Raw genomic sequence first — 19357 nt, forward strand, 5'->3', positions numbered from 1 at the left:
TATACATCAAAAGGATGTCGCGCAACTACAAAAGAATGTTCCAGAAGGATCTTGAAACAGAAAAAATGTAGCGTCTGTTACGCGCGCAATGATGATACCGATGATCATCTTCTATTATCCTAGCGTTCGGGATTGGTCGAGATGGTTTGCGAACGGCGCTAGTGTGAGTGTGTTAGTTGTTTTGATTCACACGTTGCGCTCACTCTCCCGATATCTGTCCAAAGAGCTCAATCACCTGAGCTGTAGCGAACATGCTCCCCCAAGCTGCGAGGAATCCGTTGAAGCCCTGCAATCCTGTTTGCAGTTGTCTTCGATTGGTAAGATGGAAACTCGAGAAACCGTTCGGCGATAGATTGATCCGCCAATTCTCACATCCACGGCTCGAACAAGATTGTTTGATCCTGGGTATGTGTTGATGATTCTGCCCATCTTCCAGGCCTGTGATGGCAGATCTCTTTCTTCAACCATCATTCCAGGGCGGATGTTAGGATGAGTCCTTTGGTTTACACTACGCGGTTGCAGGCTCTGCAGGTAGTCCTTCTTCCATTGTCTCCAGAAGTTATCACGTAGCTGTTGCAAGTATTGCCACCGGGATAATCGATTCATCGATATTTCCTCGTAGCTAGGTTCCGGAGTAGCAATCAATGGACGACCTATTAGGAAGTGACCCGGCGAAATGACCTCCGGGTCCAAGGGATCAGTAGAGATTGCAAATAGTGGTCGAGAATTTAGGATCGCCTCCACCTGGTTTAACACCGTCGCATACTCTTCGAAGGTTAGCTTGGCGTCCTTCAACGTCCGCTTAAGGTGGTACTTGGTGCTCTTAACAGCAGCCTCCCAAAAGCCTCCAAAATTTGGAGCTTCGGGTGGAATGGATTGTCACAAGATTTCCTTCAACTGGCAGTATTGCTCGATTTTTGCAACAGTTGTTCGGTTGCGAAAGAGTTGATACAGTTCATGTAGCTCCGAATTGGCCCCTTTGAAGTTGCATCCGTTGTCCGAAAAGATCTCATTGCTTAATCCTCGCCAACTGGTGAACCGATGAAACGCTGCAAGGAAGGCTTCGCTTGACATATCAGAGACCAATTCTAGATGGACCGCCTTTGTTGCCATGCAAACAAACACGGCAATATAGGCCTTCATAAGACGAGGTTTATACCGTCCCTCCTTGATGAGTACAGGACCAGCGTAGTCAACTCCAGTCTTCTCAAACAGATGTGCTTGGGTAACTCGGCATGAAGGTAGATTTCCCATTAATTGACTGGAACTTCATGGCTTGGACCGGAAGCAACGAACTGATGATCTTCCATCAATCAGCCAAAACTTCAAACGAAGGGCAGCAATCAATCCGGATGGTCCGATGGGAAGAAGTTCTCGGTGATACGCTTGAATGATAAGATCGGTAACTGGATGCCGTGGAAGTAGAATTTGATGTTGGCTGGACAATGGAAGGTCAGAATGCTGAAGTCTTCCTCCGACACGCAGGATTCCGTTGATAATTATCGGATTCAGGAAGTAAATCCGTTTACATGGTTCGTTGGCTTCCACTCGGTGGATTTCATCAGCATTGTAATCACAAGATCCCATGACCTTGGATATTAATTTCGCCAAAAGCTGAGCTCCCAACAGCTTCATTCGGAGAATGGTGATCTGCTTCACAAGAGCAACCTTAGATTTGCTGCAAACCAAGCGAAGGTTTGCAGTTCCGTCGGGGAAGATGCAACGTATATACTAGAGATGTGCACGCTGAGTAAGAGTGAGTGAGTGATTTGAAACCTTCGAGAGAGTGAATGAATATAAATCAACACGAAGAGTTTTTATGACTCCTTTAACCACTCTTTTGCGTTTATACTCACTCTTACTCTCTGTGCCGACTAGAAACTCACTCAGGAGTGAGTAAAACTGTTTTATCACTCTTTGGATTATAATCACTCTGTAAGAGTGAGTAAAAGAGTATTATTACTCTTTGGATTATAATCACTCTGTAAGAGTGAGTAAAAGAGTATTATCACTCTTTGGATTATAATCACTCTGTAAGAGTGAGTAAAAGAGTATTATCACTCTTTTGGGACTGTAAGCACCGTGGATGAGTGAGAAAACGTGTTTTATCACTCTCTTTGGATTTTATTCATCGCCCGCCAGGGGACCCCCTGTCGTTTCCTGGACGTTTTCTCACTCATCCTCGGTGCTTACAATCCCAAAAGAGTGATAATACTCTTTTACTCACTCTTACAGAGTGATTATAATCCAAAGAGTGATAATACTCTTTTACTCACTCTTACAGAGTGATTATAATCCAAAGAGTGATAAAACAGTTTTACTCACTCCTGAGTGAGTTTCTAGGCGGCACAGAGAGTAAGAGTGAGTATAAACGCAAAAGTGTGGTAAAAACATAAATGCAGTGTAATTTTTTTTAATGAATCTCAAAAGAGTGAGTAAAGGTTTCAAATCTTTAAACCCACTCTTTGACTCCGATTCAAATCATTGAAAAGAGTGATTATTCTCATCTCTAGTATATACAGGGCTGCTCCGTAGGCTGATTTAGATGCATCTGAGAATCCGTGCAATTCCACCGCGATGTGGTTAGGCACCAAGACGCACCGGCGAATCCTAATGTGGTTTATGGTTTGCAGGGAAGTCCGAAATTGCAGCCACTCCTTCTGTAGGTCTCCTTCGAGGTAGGTGTCCCATGCAAGTCCCGCTAACCAAATCCTTTGCATGATGAGCTTGGCGATGATTATCACTGGCGCTAGTAGTCCGATCGGATCGAACAGCTTGCTTATCTCGGACAGGACGGATCGTTTGGTTGGACAATTCGATGTTTTGGCGAAATGATTGGCGACTAATGCAAATTCATCCTACTGCGGACTCCAAGTCAATCCCAACGTCTTTAGCACTCCTTCACAATCGTCGCTCAGATGTACCAGCTCCTCTCGATCGGCTTTAGGGATGTGTTGCAGCAGCTCTGGTGAAGTGGAACTCCATTTGTGGACAGGAAATCCAGCGGACTTCAGGATACCAAGAAGCTGGCTCTGACACTCGAGAGCTTCTGATACGGTGCTTGCTCCAGACAGGATGTCGTCTACGTATCATTCTTCTCGAATGATTTTTGCAGCCTTTGGGAAAGAAGTGGCTTCATCGTTGCTCAACTGTAGCAGGCACCTGGTTGCAAGGAATGGGGCACATGCTGTCCCATAGGTCACGGTTGTTAATTCCAGGACACGAAGAGGAAGTGCAGGGTCCGCACGCCAGAAGATCCGCTGGAAGCACGAGTGGTCGGGAATCACCTTGATCTGCCGATACATTTTTGATATATCAGCGGTGAATGCGACGAAGTTTTTTCGGAATCGAACGAGGATGACAAAAATGTCGTTCTGTACGGTAGCTCCCACCATAAGGGCTTCGTTGAGAGATGTAGCGGCCTTTGCGGACGCGTCGAAAACCACACGAAGTTTTGTACTGGAACTAGACGGTCGTAGAACTGCATGGTGAGACATGTAAAAACAGGACTTGTTTGATTCGTCGATTCCCTCCATGATCTCATGGTAGTGATCAAGATCCTCATATTCGTCGATGAACTATGCGTATTGAAGTTACAACGAAGAATCCCTTTTCATTCGTCGCTCAAGTGAGAGGAAGCGACGCAAGGTCAGTTCTCGGTTGTCCTTCAGTACGGGTGGAGAATCACGGAAGGGTAGGGCGACAACGTATGTTCCGTCCTCGTCATAGTGATGAGTTGCGAGGAAATGCCTTTCGCATGCTTCCTGCTCGGTAGGTTCGTCAGCATTATTGATTTCTTCAACCTCCCAAAACCTTTTCATAGTCTCAGGAAGCGAGGCGGTGGTGGCGATGCAGCATTGCTGGTCTCTCTTCTGTTCTTCGATAACTCCTGCCACGACCCATCCGAGATACGTCTCCTGAAGCTCGGGCAGGTCTTCTCGTAGCTGTATTCTTCCTTATTTTAATAGACGAAGAAAGTGCGATACGCCTAATAGCATGTCAATTCTGCCAGGTGTATGGAACTCTGGATCAGCTAGGACTAGGCCAGGTGGTAGAGGCCATGTTGACACATCAAGTTGAGTTGAGGGGATGAATCCTGTCACCTTGGGGATCACCAGGCACTCGACGATTATAGCGAAGTCGGAAAATCTGGATTCCACTGAAACTATGATCTTCTCACGAGCGCAGGTCTTGACTGCACCTACTCCCATGATAGGCACGAACGTAAGAATCCTTTGAAGGGATAGGCGATCGGCGATTGCTGTTGAAATGAAGCTCACTTGAAGGGACTCTGAATCCAAAAGCACTCGGCAGGGTACCTTCTCGTTGTCGATGTTCCTTAGATGCACGAGAGCGGTCATCAGCATTGCTGTCTTCTGTGTTAATGGTCGGCTTTTTGGAACGGCAGTATTTATCGAAGCTGCAGGTTATTCTGCTGGAGTCGTGTTGACGAAGTGTGTGGGTTTTTCCGACACTGGCTTCGCATCCTGATGCAAAAGCGTATGATGTTTTCTTTGACACTTCGAGCAACCTTTGTTTGATGGGCACTCGTTCGAACGATGACTGCGTCGAAGACAGTTAATACACAGATTTAACTCCTTCACCTTGATGTTGCGTTGTGTTGTTTTCATTTTGTTCAGCACTGGGCACTCGAAGTGAGGATGCCTTTCAGAACACACGAGACAGGGATGTAATGTCGTTGTCGATGAGACGGCGTGTGCCTTCTGGCTCGTGAGCTTTCCAGTAGACTGCTTGTTGTCTGTCATATCAGCTGCCTGGGGTCGATTCTGGAACCTTTCCAGAATTTGGCATTCGTTTTGCAAAAACTGCATAATTTGCTCGTAACTCGGCAGTTTACGGTGCTCCTGAGTCCTTTCCCACAGCTGAAGAGTCTGGTCATCCAACCGGGCAGTGATAATTTTGGTAAGTAGCAGACAAGACATCGTGTCGACTTCTAAGTCTTGGTACTGCAAACCTCCTACGTGACGGTGTTCTGTTTTTACTAGCTCCATCATGTCCTTGTGGTGTCGTTTTGGAATAGGCTTTAATTCCAACAATCCAGCCAAATGCGTGTCGACGATGACGCGGGGATTCTCGAACCGCTCCTTAAGCTGTTTCCAGGTCAACTGGAAATTATTGTCCTGGATCATTTTCGCCGTTATCCATCCAGAAGCATCACCGACGAGAGCCTTATCCAGATGATGAAGTTTCATGGCGTCGGATACGGTGCTGCGAACGACGATGTCCTCAAACATTGTTTGAAACTTCGGCCAGTTCTCCACCTTCCCATCGAAGTTGGGAATCGGAGCTCGTGCTTGCTGATGCTGAACCATGATCGGGTTCATGGTATTGACCGTGCTATTAGGCGGAGCAATGGTTTGCGACGGTGCTATGGATAGCTGCTCGAGTTTCTCCATGGCTTGGGTGTGAAGAGTGTCGAATTCCAAGAGCATTTCATCCTGCTCTTCTAGCTTCGATTCCGGGCACGCTTCCATTATTTCGCGATGTACTGCGGTGTACTCCTGATAGTGCACATCTAGTTTCTTCGCAAAAACCTTCAGCAGGGTTGACGTCGCCTTTGCAGGATTGTCCTCGGCTTCTTTCAAACTGCGGTTGATGAGCGTAACCCTTCGTTTGATTTGGCCACGCTGGTGGATGAGCAGCTTGAAGTTGTTGTCATCCTTTTTCTCCGGTGTGTGATCGAGTCCCATTTTGCTTGGCACAAGCACACTACACACAATATACTTATCACACTTCGCCAAATGTAGAGGCGCCGGGTTGCCTCAAAAAGGGGTTTTTCTTTTTGTCGAATAATTTAGAAGGTAACACTTCTTTTTGTTACTTCACTAGTAACATTATTTACTTGACCCTTTGCCGGGTCGGATCTAACTGAACTGGTTGAGGATTTTGGTCATTATACCATTATAGTCATATATATCAAAAGGATGTCGCGCAACTACAAAAGAATGTTCCAGAAGGATCTTGAAACAGAAAAAATGTAGCGTCTGTTACGCGCGCAATGATGATACCGATGATCATCGTCTATTATCCTAGCGTTCGGGATTGGTCGAGATGGTTTGCAAACGGCGCTAGTGTGAGTGTGTTAGTTGTTTTGATTCACACGTTGCGCTCACTCTCCCGATATCTGCCCAAAGAGCTCAATCACCTGAGCTGTAGCGAACAGCTAGTGTTATCTTAAAGAAAATTAAATTTCCTAAATGTACCCCCCCCCCCCCCCCAAAAAAATTTAATTCAGTCTGAATTATTGTTATTATTATTATTATTACTATTTTCATTACAATTATTCATTGATTGTTTACCTCTCGGGATAAGTAATATTAAGTCAATAAGATAAGAATAAGAAAATTAAGTAATCTGCTGGAACAAGCGAGTACTACCAGACAGGGAAAACATATAGAAAAGAAACAAATAGAATTAGAAATGGAAAAATAACAAAACAGAGTAAATAGAGGAAGAAGACACATAAGAGACAATCATAGAACACAGGAAAATAACTAGTAAGAAACAGAGGATAGCAGACGAGAGCGACATGAAGACGTGGATGCTATAGTCAAAATGCACATCTTTAGTTCAAACCTAGCAATTATATTGTCTTTTTCTAGCATATTAATTTTGCTCTTGATTTGAAAGATAAAAGTGTTTTTTTTAATTCCTAATTTAATTCCTCCTGTTTATCCCGTTTGGTTGTTTAACTACTTCCTACTTACTAACTACTTACTACTTCGCATGGCGTCTGAGGTCCGCGATCCGCTGTGTTTGAATGTGCTGTATTGCTGCTGGGTACGTCCTATTCTGGACTATGCCAGCGTCGTTTGGTCACCTGCAGGAGTCACCTCTATGGGTATGGATCTCCCTCCAAAGCTATGCTGATGCGTTTGCAGAATGGTGTGTGACAAACCAGTACTGGCCGTGTAAAGTACCAGCTTGTCAACCGTTCACTTCCACTCGCGAGAACATCACCCAGCGAACTTTAATATTATCGGACTTCGCGTTTTCGGATTTCGTACCTAACAGTAAGTGATACATTGAGGCCTTACCGTGGGTCGAGGGACTCTCAATGATCGGAAATGAAAGACGACACGAGTATGGCCCAACTCATGACAGTCCAGATTAAGTCTGCGTACTGCCTACGGATTTTGGCTTTATTTTATATCATTTCTGGATGGGACGTGTTATGGGTTTGACGCCTTTGTGCCTGCTTTGGGCGGAGCCTAATTTCGCTTGTTCTACTTTCTCACGCTAGAAGCGGAAGAGTTCTAGTGAGTTGCGCTTGTGACGATTGTGCATGCGTTGTTTACTGACGCATCATAAACAATGCATGTGCGCAAACTTTCCGTGTTGTGCATGTGCGCAACCGTTACGTGTTTTGCCTATGTGCGCTTTTTCTCCTCGGGTCTTGTAACCTAACGCCTGTTTATGGTCCGTTATGTCAACTGTTGAGCTGTGCGGTAGGTTATGGTCTTGTGTGGCCTTGGTGTCACATTTTGAGCTGTGCGGTAGGTTATGTTCTTGTGTTCGCCTAATGGTTAGCAGTTATGCTACAGTTTCATATTTAGCTGATGTTAGCAGATATGCTATAGGTGTTTGTCCAACAGGCTCATCCTTTGTGTAGACAAATGCTACGTCATCTCGTTTGGTCGCTCTCCCGTCAAGCACCTATTTAATTATCATCTCTGTGGCTCACGCCTCCCTCGGGTCAGGCTAGTCAATGAATGCGCTGTATTGCTGCTGGGTACGTCCTATTCTGGATTATGCCAGCGTCGTTTGGTCACCAGCAGGAGTCACCTTTATGGATAGGTTGGAGAGGGTGCAACGGAAGTTCACTAGAATCGCCATCAAACGCTTCTTAAACGACCTCAGCGCTGCTTCCCCTCCCTATACAGTGCGGTGTCAAATGCTTATTCTGATCGGGCTAAAAGAGCGCTACGATCATGCGCGCACACTGTATATTGCCAACATCCTGCTATCCTATATCGATTCCCCTTTCCTTCTGGCGGTCATCCCCCTATATATCCCATCCTACCGCTTGCGTGTACAGCCCTCGAGGCAAACAATATTGATTTTTAATAAATAAATATATAAATGAATAAATAAAAAAGATTGTTATGCCACCTGGGCATAATTTGGTGACAGGTTGTGTATTAGAAATGTTATTTGGGAATCGAATTAAAATGTCAAACATACAGGAAAATAAAAGGAAGAAATCAAGTAGTGAACGTAGCGAACGGACGCGTTATCCTTTGCTCCCGAAATTCCACCTTGGTTTTTTCACCCTAATACAGTCCACTCGAAAGGACATTGTGGTCCTACCAAACCGGATGCGGAAACCAGTGTAGTGTTTCGTGTATTATAGGTGTATGGAACATCCGCGATCGGATGTTAGCGGCGTGACAGTGCGTCCCTACTGTGAAAGAGTAGCACTATCCGGAAAACAAAGCACCGTGATTCGGAAAGTGTGATTCAACGGCATTCCTCCCGACTAAGGAAGATCCGCGAACGGATCTTAGTGACGTGACAGTGCGTTGCTACTATGCAAAAAGAGTAGCACTATCCGGACCGTGATTTGGAAAGTGTGATTCACCGGCATTCCTCTCGATAAAGGCATTCTGCTGCTCGAAAGTAATCCGCTCAATAAAAGGAACATTGAATATTCTCGAAAACCGCATGTGATTTGGCTTGGCGTGGGTTTGCCAAAAGCAAATGGCGGACCAATAAAGGTGTGTGAGTGTAAAGACAATGCAATCACCGTTTACTCGGTCTAAGAAAGTGAAACGATCACCAGTAAAACGTACGACACCTTCACCAATATCAACACAGTCGCAACACGAAGAAGTAAAAAAGGTTTCCAACAAAATGGAGGACCAACTACAAGCTATAGTGAAACAAAGAGAGGGAGTGCGCAGCAAGCTTAGTCGTGTGTGTGCATCCTTATGTGATAGTGATGGGCAACCGAATGCCAACGTTAAAAATGTACGCTTCCTACAGCTCCAAGAAAAGGCTTTGGAGAACATATACAAGGAGTACAACGAAATACAAAGCAAAATCTACGAACTGTCGCTCTCGAAAGACGAAGACGAAAAGCAGAACAATCTTTACATCGAGTTCGAGAAAGTGTTTAATGAAGTCTCGTTGAAATTAAGTATGTGTTTTGACGCCGTGCCCAAACGGGAAGCAACTTTTCCAGTAGCTCCATCGACCTTGCATGAATTTTCGCCTTACCTGCCACCGTTGAATGTTCCCCTACCTACATTCGATGGTTCATACGAAAAATGGTACTCATTTAAAGCAATGTTTACCTCTGTGATGAACCGATACAAGCATGAGGAACCAGCCCTGAAACTGTTCCATCTTCGGAACAGTCTGGTCGGAAAGGCATCAGGTATCATTGACGAAGTATTAGTGAACAACAATGACTACGAAGCCGCATGGAACCTCCTTGCGCAACGGTATGAGGACAAACGTGTGGTAGTAGAAAAACACATCGACAATCTTCTTGGCTTAACTAAGTTTAGCCGAGATAACGGTGCCAATCTACGTAAGGTGATCGATACTTGCAACAAGAATGTTGATGCATTGAAGCATCATAGCCTTTTGGTTGATGGGCTTGGTGAACAAATGTTAGTGAAGCTCATAACGGGAAAGATGGACAAGAAGTTACAGGTTGCCTGGGAAACGAAGCAAAAGAAGAACGTGTTCTCATCGTACGCAGCATTAGTAGAGTTTTTGGAAGAGCAGTGCAGAATTTCCGAGATGGTCGACATAGGCGTGAAATCCTCTACGGAATCTGTTAAACCAAAGACAGTGACAAAAACGTTAGTTGTTAGCGATTCCAAGCAGCAAGCGAAATGTGCAGTGTGCAGTGAGGTTCACGAACTTAGAAACTGCGAACGTTTTAGGAGTAAGAGTGTTAGCGAAAGGCTTGATGTTGTGAAAAAGCGTGGCGCTTGCTTCAACTGCCTGTCGAATGGTCATCGCATCCGTAACTGTCGGTCAGGTTCTTGTCGTCGATGCGGCAAGAAGCATCATAGCTTACTCCATGAAGATCGTTCAAGCTATGTTCCCGATAGTGTAGCGCCAACAACGTTAGCTGAGAATACAAACTTGCCTGCTGAACCACCGACAACTCTATGCACGAAGGAAATGTATCCTGAGAGACAAACTGTTCTCTCAACCGCAGTGGTTTTAGTAGACGGTTTGTATAATACTGTTTACCCGTGCCGAGCGATTCTGGATTCAGCGTCACAAATGAATTTTGTTACTGAACGCTTTGCTAATCTTCTTTCTTTGAGAATGGAATCTACTGACGTCATAGCCAACAGTTTGAACGGCAACAAAACCCGTTTAAGCCGTAAACTGCACACAACGATTAGGTCTCGTGCTGGTGACATTGTAGCGGAAATGGAATTCTTAGTGACCCCACGAATTACTGGTGAACTTCCGTCCAAGTCTTTTGATATATCACAGTGGCCCATCTCGAGCGAACAGGTGCTGGCCGACCCTACCTTCAACAGAAAAGGACCTGTCGATATGTTGATTGGCGCTGAATCGTTCTGGGATCTAATGCAAGATGGCCGATGCGAACTTGGTTCCAACCGACTCGTGCTGCAAAAAACGAAACTAGGTTGGATTGCTGGTGGTGTGATTAGGAGCGACACGGCACTCATTGCACGTACACTTTGCAACACTACTGATGATGAGCCGCTTACTGAACTACTGAGGAACTTCTACAAGATAGAATCCTGCGACGAGCTCCGTCCTTCAACGAAGGCGGACGACGAGGTGTGTTTGGAACATTTTCAACGCACACACGAGCGAACGGAAGAGGGTCGGTATGTGGTCCGACATCCTTTCAACGAACGGAAACGCGAGCTAGGCGACTCGCGTGAAATGGCACTTCGACGTTTTCTAGCTTTGGAGCGCAAACTTGACAAGCAGCCCGACCTGAAGGAACAGTACTCTCAGTTCATTCGAGAGTACGAGCAACTAGGACACATGCGTGAGATTGTAGAAGCACCAAACGAGGACCCAGGGTCGGTGTTCTATCTGCCTCACCACTGCGTGCTGAGACCTTCGAGCACGACAACTAAACTAAGAGTCGTGTTTGATGGATCAGCAAAGACGTCGACGGGTGTATCCATTAACGACACTTTAATGACTGGGCCAACAGTCCAGAACGATCTCACTGCAATTCTTCTTCGTTTTAGAGGGTTCCAGTACGTCTTCACATTGGACATTCCGAAGATGTTTCGTCAGGTGATCGTCCATCCGGAAGACACGAAGTACCAGCGAATTTTTTGGAGGTACAACCGGAACGATCCACTGACAGTACAAGAGCTGCTCACTGTTACTTATGCAACCTTATGTTACCAAGCAACCATGGCGCTCAAGCAGGCAGCTAACGATCATCAAGACGAGTTCCCGAAGGCTGCCGAAGTAGTTAACAAGGGAACATACATGGACGATACGTTAACGGGAGCTGATACCCTTGCTGAGACATGCCAACTTCAACGAGATCTGACCAGACTGCTAGCGAATGCTGGTTTCAGTGCTCATAAATGGTGTGCTAATCATCCCGATATCGTTACAGGAGTAGCAGAAGAACTTAGAGGAACTTCTTTCGAAGTTACAGACAACACCTCCAAGACGACAGTGAAGACTTTGGGTGTTACATGGAATCCGCTTGAGGATTGGTTTTTGGTGTCTGTTCCTGATTTTGACAACCCACAAGAAATGACTCGGCGAAGGCTCCTGAGTCAACTGGCCAAGATTTTCGATCCACTTGGATTCTTTGGGCCAGTTATCACCTACGCAAAGCTGATTTTACGTGAAGTCAGCGAACTTCGGATCGATTGGGATGACACGGTTCCAACCGAAGTCAATGAGAAGTGGCAAAATTTCCGAACTGAAATGACAGCGCTGAGGGAAGTCCAAATTCCGAGATGGATTTCCTGGAATGATGTGCTCAAGCTAGAACTGCAAGGGTTCGCCGATGCATCTGATCAAGCTTATGGTGCCTGTTTGTACGTGCAGGGCTCTTTCTCGAAAGAGGAGCCCAAGATGCAATTGATCTGCAGCAAGTCTCGAATTCTACCAAAAAAACGGAATCCGAAGGAGAAGGCTATCACGACCCCTCGAGCTGAACTGCTGGCGGCACTGTTACTTGCTAGAATGGTCGTGAAGTTCCTGGACGTTACGGAGCTTCGATTTGAATCTGTTAATCTCTGGAGCGATTCAAAAATCGTCTTGTGTTGGCTCAAGAAACCCCCGGAGCTGCTGCAAACGTACGTATCAAATCGAGTAAGTGAAATTCAACAACTCAGCCTATCTTTCCATTGGCATTATATTTCCACTTACGATAATCCGGCCGATTTGATTTCACGTGGAGTCACACCGAAGAAATTGATTAAGTCTACGATGTGGTGGCAACCTCGGCCACTACAACCCATCGCTAAGAAGGCGGATTATACGGAAATTCCGGACAACGAGCTGCCAGAAATGCGAGCTGGAGTGGCGTTGGCCACTACCGTTCCTGTTGAGCGTTTTCCAATCTTTGAAAAGTTGGGAAGTTTCACGAAAATGGTTAGGAGTATGGCCTACTTGGTGCGCTTTGCTAGGTTTATCAAGTCACGCAAAAAGGTGGTGGTAAAAGGTCAACTCACAGCGACAGAATTACGTACAGCGACACACGTAATTATACGAATGGTTCAGCGAGAGGCCTTTCAGCAAGAAATCCTCGCTCTAATGGACGATGCGAATACAAATCGTCGACTCAATGGACTAAAGGCGTTTTTGGATCTAGATGATGGTATCATACGAGTCGGTGGAAGAATCAAGCGAGCCATCATACCCTACGATAGTCGGCATCAGATGCTGTTGCCGGCTAAGCATCCCGTCACCGAAGCACTTGTTCGTGAGTTACACATTAACAATTTGCACATAGGGCAAAGAGGCCTTCTTGCAGTTGTACGCCAACGGTACTGGCCGTTGAACGTGAAGAGCACCATCCGTAAGGTGACAGGAAAATGCATCGTCTGCTTCAAGGCGAATCCGTTTAAGATGACGCAGATGATGGGTGATTTACCATCATATCGTGTCCAGCCAGCCCCTGTTTTTTCGAATACCGGTGTAGACTATGCCGGTCCTTTCTTCATCAAGTCATCGACCTCCCGCAAGCCGCAGATCACGAAAGCCTACGTGTGCCTATTCGTATGCCTGCAGACTCGAGCCATACACTTGGAATTGGTCTCGGATTTGACGACGGACGCGTTCCTTGCAAGCTTGCGGCGGTTTACCAGTCGACGAGGATATCCGAAATCGATACGATCTGACAATGCAACCAACTTTGTCGGAGCCAAAACGGAGCTGCAAGAGCTTTGGCGTATGTTCAAGAATGAGTGCATGACGAAAAAAATCATCAACTACTGTGCTGACAACGGTATTGACTGGTCGTTCATACCACCGCGAAGTCCGCACTTTGGCGGTATCTGGGAGGCTGGTGTGAAGCAGGTCAAGTACCACCTGAAACGCATTGTTGGTGATAGAAAACTTTCCTACGAGGAGCTCTACACGACACTTACACAAATAGAAGCGATACTAAATTCTCGACCTTTAGTACCGAGCTCAGACGATCCATCCGACTACACCGCAATCACCCCCGCACATTTCCTGATCGGCCGAGAGATGCAAACTGTTCCAGAACCCGACTACTCCACCCTGAAGGAGAATCGTCTCTCACGATGGCAGTTGGTGCAGACTATGCTGCAACACTTCTGGAGACGGTGGACTGCCGAGTACTTGCCGGAACTCCAAAATCGGTCGAAATGGCTGAAGCGGAAGGTGATCAAGGTGGGATCGCTTGTACTACTAGCAGACCAGAATACACCTCCACTACACTGGCCGCTTGCAAGGATAGTAGCTGCACACCCCGGAGACGACGGTGCGACACGTGTCGTTACTGTTAGAACGGCGAATGGAGCGGAGTTCAAGCGTGCAGTGACTGAAGTCTGCTTGCTGCCATTGGACGAAAACGATAATTGAAACACTATTTCAACGCCGGGGAGGATGTTATGCCACCTGGGCATAATTTGGTGACAGGTTGTGTATTAGAAATGTTATTTGGGAATCGAATTAAAATGTCAAACATACAGGAAAATAAAAGGAAGAAATCAAGTAGTGAACGTAGCGAACGGACGCGTTATCCTTTGCTCCCGAAATTCCACCTTGGTTTTTTCACCCTAATACAGTCCACTCGAAAGGACAAAGATAATGAGTGAAAGTAATTATAAAACTTCAATGTTTCATCTTCACGTTAGGTTTACGACTGATAAGTGAAATTTAATAGGAAGCGATGGACGTTTATAGCACAAATTTTATCCTAATCACAAATAGATAGGAATGACTGGGTCGGTAGGGCAATCCGGTGGTATATTGGTTGTTGTACCGGTCTTCAGACGACAGGCAAAATAACCCATCCAATTCAAAACCACCGTAGCATGGACTGACTGTCCAACTACGTGGTAACATGAGAAGGAAAATGGTAACATAAAATAAAGAGGATCGGGTCGTTGGATTTAATGAACAGAAGAATAAAACAAAATCAACAAACAAAGTAAATTTTTTTCAATATTTTTTTTATTACCTTAGTTTGTCCTTGGATATACTATATACTAGATGTCTTAATTCTAGTCTTGTATTTCAGGCTTAAACTATCCGATACTTAAACGGAACGCAGAACAGAAGAAATTAACCGAAAAAAAACTAATTAAGATATCTAAAACATAGCATTTTGGGCAGTCCGGCGGCATGATGGTAACGGCGCCGATCTTCACACGAACGGACCGGACCAAAATCCCATCCGGACCATTCCCCCGTACGCAGGACTGACTATCCAGTTACGGGTAAATAAAGTCACACAGATCCAGAATTGGCAGGCCTAGACCTCCTTGAACTTGTTGTGCCGATAATGCAGAACATTACACTTAAGTGAAAATTTCTGATGAATTCGATCATTACAAAAATTGTTACAACCTTTGTAATACAGAAAAATGCAAACTCCTCCTCTCCTACATATGTATGTAGGATGGGTGTCAATTTGAACCACCCTGTGCTGCGTGATGGTAGCCCTGACTGAAGTGACAGTTGGGAGGACGATTTCACTCGTAAATTACGGGAAGGATAAAAAACAAGAGTTGCGAATTAGATGTAGCCGAGCACAGTTGTGCATTTTGGAACTCAATAAAGTCTTTATTTCTTTACTCTACACTTGATTTCTTTCCTACATGCATGGCCTAACCAGGTAGGTGGTTGTTGATGATGGGCACAAGTAGAAAGAAATTAAAAAAAAAATATTAACATGCTATGAAAACCAGTTTCTCTACGAAATCGATGAAAACATGGTTTTCTAGGCAATCCATGAATTTCCATTTCGTATTTCTTTCGAAACGAAAGATATTTTAAAATAAAAGTACTAAACTTACACGGGTAGGCGGTTGTAGAAACTACGGTTATGCAATCTAGCTTTAAGAATGATAGCAGTGCTTATAATATCTAAGTGCATTAATACAGAATTGTATTATTTTGGACGCAAACATTAAAAAAAAATCCAAAATTATGTATCCGGAGAGATTCATTCATCTCTGGGGAATCACGAATGCGGGAATGGAAATGGAAGGGATGTTGAAATCGAACAGCGTTTACGCTTTGCACGTCACACACTGTTTGTTTTTGTTGTGACGTTTTTTGTTGACCGGTTTAGTTTATGAATATTTTCAGTGGGGCAGTGTTACCGTTATTTTACCGCCTGTTTTAGTGCTACGGCTATTTTCTGATGCGTAAATTTACCATTATTGTACAAGCAACCACCAAATAGAGCGACACGTACGCCGAACGGCCAACCCGGAACACTCATTTAGATATAAGTGATTACATAATTTGCTAAACCCTTGGCACACAATAAAACATGTATGAAATAAAATGAATCCTATCCATCACTTACTAGCAAGCGACCAGATATTCTTCTTCATCATCGCCACAACAACTTCAAGAAGTCTACGCTTGTCATTTCTGGCTTTCTTTGACATTACAGGGTCTATAAGATTACTTGGCGACGGCTGAGTTTTTTTATTCGACTGTGGGCAAAACCATCACGAAACGCTTGCCATGCTGAAGCGTTGGAAAAGTGACACTCAGTATTGCAGGAAAAGAGTCAACTTCTATTTGAGATGGATCGAATTCGTGCGAATCATTCAGGATCTATGTTGGATCTTGTTAGTTCTGTTTGAATCGATTAAAGGAAAAGCTCCGCTGTCGCCGAGTAAATTCGTAAACCCTGTATTTACCCGTAGCAGGATAATCATTCCTGCGTACGGGGGTTTGGTCGGGATGGTCCTATCTTGGGAAGACCGGTGCCGCTACCAATACACCACCGAGCCGCCCCAAGACAGGCGACTAGATGACAGGAGCATTTTCTAGTATTGAGCGTACCCAGCAGCAATAGTTAGTTGACATTAAAACCCATCATTCGCACGCGCAGTTTTACTTCACGCCTGTATGCTTTTCTCTGAATTTGACGTTCTCTGATGGTATTATTTCGTTCGTATGATTTCAATATGATCAATCTTTATTTCTGTTTCATTTTATATCTTTAGAAACTGCAGAACTACCGATTGTAACGGATGAGCAAGAAATATTGGGAACGCTAGTAATAGAAGTCCTAGTGCAGTTACTGAATGGGAATTCCAATAATACGTCTATATTCAAAAATAGTGGAGGCAACAAGTGTATATACGACATCTTGAAATATAAATTTAACTGTCCAGCTGTTATGAGTATGTATTAACATTATTTTGCGTACGTAGACTATAGAAGTTTATACATGCATGTAGTTAATATATATCTTAAATATTTTTAGGAATGGTTAAAGAGCTTGTGTTAACTGTTGGAGGTGAAGATGATATGTTACATCTTTTGAAATCAATCAACTCACTAACTGAACTACATTCATGTACTGTATTGATGCGGATTCGTGTGTTACAGTTATTGATTGAATGTCTGAAGGAAAGTCATCGCACGAGAACAGTTTTTCGAAAGGTAAAATTTATTTACGTTTGTTTAGTTATATTAATGTGACGCTTGAAGTTTAGCACAAATTCAGTATAGGATACATGCATATGGTCGCTGCATATAGAGTAAAATGACAAGTAGCCATGGCAACTTTTGTGACAGTTAGTTGAAAAATTGTTTACGTTTATCGTCCCTACAAAAGTATTGCTACGCAGAGGCTCTGGATCTGGATCTAGCATTACTGAGCACTAAAGTGGATTAAGTGGTTATTTAGAGGTCCAAACTTCAAGTGACAAACTTACCAACAACAATTGGCGGATTCTTAAGGCCCTGTCGTCAACTCGAGGAAGAAAATTAGAATGTGTTCCTTCCCACAAATTCCTTGTATTGTGTTTCCGCTCTTTAGGATCACGGCAGTAATAAAATTATTAATAATTTTTGTTTTGGTGCAACCTTCACTTTCAAGTTTGATTCTGGCTCTGAGTTTATTACTATAGCTGACACTTTTCGCATTGTTATGGTTTTGGGTTTTATTATCATATAATGGTTTTTTAATCATTTTGTTTTCAATCTTAGGTTAGCGGGTTCGTGTACGTAGTCAATGTGTTGGATTTGTTAAAGAACCGATTTGGACAAAAACAATCCTCTGATGGTCCCAGCAAAATTCATGTTCGGTTGTTTCTTGTCGTATGTCAAACACTCAGTGCTGCAATGCGATTTGAACCAGCAAATGCCAAGTATTTCCAAAATGAGGTAACTAGTATTTTCAGTGGATATCATTTATTCGCCAATTGCATTCTCTAATTATTATTTATTCTTACTAACATTATAATCATCAACAGGTTGCCGACTCATTATTTTTGGAAGCTATCAGAGACATGGGATGCTTTTCTAGAAATGATTCGGTTAAAAAATGCCCACTTGATTTAAGTTGCGAAACTGCAAATGCCAGTTTTCAACGACCTTGGCAAGATTTGTCGATTGTAAACCAATCGGCAGTGGATGCTTACGCGGATATTTTCAAGACAGCAATAAATGACATGAATCACGAATCGTTAAGGTAAGATGTTTGTATTATTTAAAACTGCATATATTTTAAAAGATCACCAGTTTTGGTTACTTTAAGTTACTATAACTCATACATACCCCTTGCAGCAGTTTTAAAAACTATTTTTAAATTAAAACACTATTGTAGGTTTACTAATTGAGGCAGTGTGGGATATTTATTTGTAAATTTTTTTTTAATATATCTATATGTACAGTATTAAAAACATCGCACGCTCGATTGATTTGTGGTTTTTGGGCGTGGAAAACCTATAACATTATTTAATAATTTGTAATTTTTGGTTAATTTTGTATGGTATAACCATATGGTGTATGGTATAATAAAATAATGTGGTTTTCACAGCTATTTCCCGATGCTCATAAACGCTGCAACTAAATTGTTTTAAACGATTGTTAAGAATCGATGTGGGCGAAATGTTGTTAAGAAAATAAAAAGTTACATCATATGTATCGATTTTCCTACGTCCTCATACAAATCGTTTCGATTCGTAATTAAAAATATATTGCAAAGAATTTTTTTTATTTTAAATTACTTTATTTTTTTTTAATTTTTAACTGAAACTATAGAAACACGAAATATTCAAATCAGCTACTAAAAACGATTCCTAGAATGACGAGGTATAACACAAAGAAAAAAAAGATGGGCAAAAAAATTGCAAGCAACTTTGGAACAGATATAACGACTGTTCTCTCATACGAAGACCGGCCCTGTGTGATTTTGAGTTGGTGGTCGATCATACTCGAAACCGTGCCGAGCGCAAAGGGTTTAATCATGTTAGCGGAGAGATTCATGAATCTAGGTGGTTTCATGAATCGTTGGAATAGAGATTCTGTTAAAGATTCATTTTGATCATCAATTGTCTGCAGCGTTACAGGGCTGTGGTGGTGGCGCCGGTTTTCACACGACAGGATCAGTTCAAAATCTCATCCGGACCAATCCTAGCAATGACTGACTATTCGGCTACATAGTAAAATAAGTCTAGTAAGCCAAAAATTACAGGTCTAATTGCCAAAACTAAGTAGCAAATTTTCTCAGCTTGTTCCAGTACCATGGTGTCTATATTAGACATTGGATTGGAACCATGGTGACTATATTGACCAAAGGCCTGATTCTTCGCTACAAATGCAGTTCGACAGTTCTGTCCCACCAAGGAGTAGGATGTATGCTAAAGGAGCTTGCTTGATACCCTTGTTTGGGCTTCAAGGGCAC

General features: G+C 43.6%; 1 protein-coding gene across 1 annotated transcript in view; it reads left to right on the plus strand.

Moving 5' to 3' along the window:
* Positions 1 to 19357, plus strand: part of LOC128712623 (WD repeat and FYVE domain-containing protein 3) — a 325442-nt gene that overhangs the window by 99678 nt on the left and 206407 nt on the right. Inside the window, exons 8-13 of the mRNA XM_053807511.1 lie at positions 9308 to 9833; positions 10392 to 13957; positions 16668 to 16847; positions 16931 to 17109; positions 17659 to 17835; positions 17925 to 18142. Of these exons, the coding sequence (XP_053663486.1) occupies positions 9308 to 9833; positions 10392 to 13957; positions 16668 to 16847; positions 16931 to 17109; positions 17659 to 17835; positions 17925 to 18142 (4846 nt within the window). The remainder of the gene's footprint in view (positions 1 to 9307; positions 9834 to 10391; positions 13958 to 16667; positions 16848 to 16930; positions 17110 to 17658; positions 17836 to 17924; positions 18143 to 19357) is intronic.

The sequence above is a fragment of the Anopheles marshallii genome, chromosome 3, assembly GCF_943734725.1.
Source record: "Anopheles marshallii chromosome 3, idAnoMarsDA_429_01, whole genome shotgun sequence".
In the NCBI taxonomy this organism is placed as follows: Eukaryota; Metazoa; Arthropoda; class Insecta; order Diptera; family Culicidae; genus Anopheles; species Anopheles marshallii.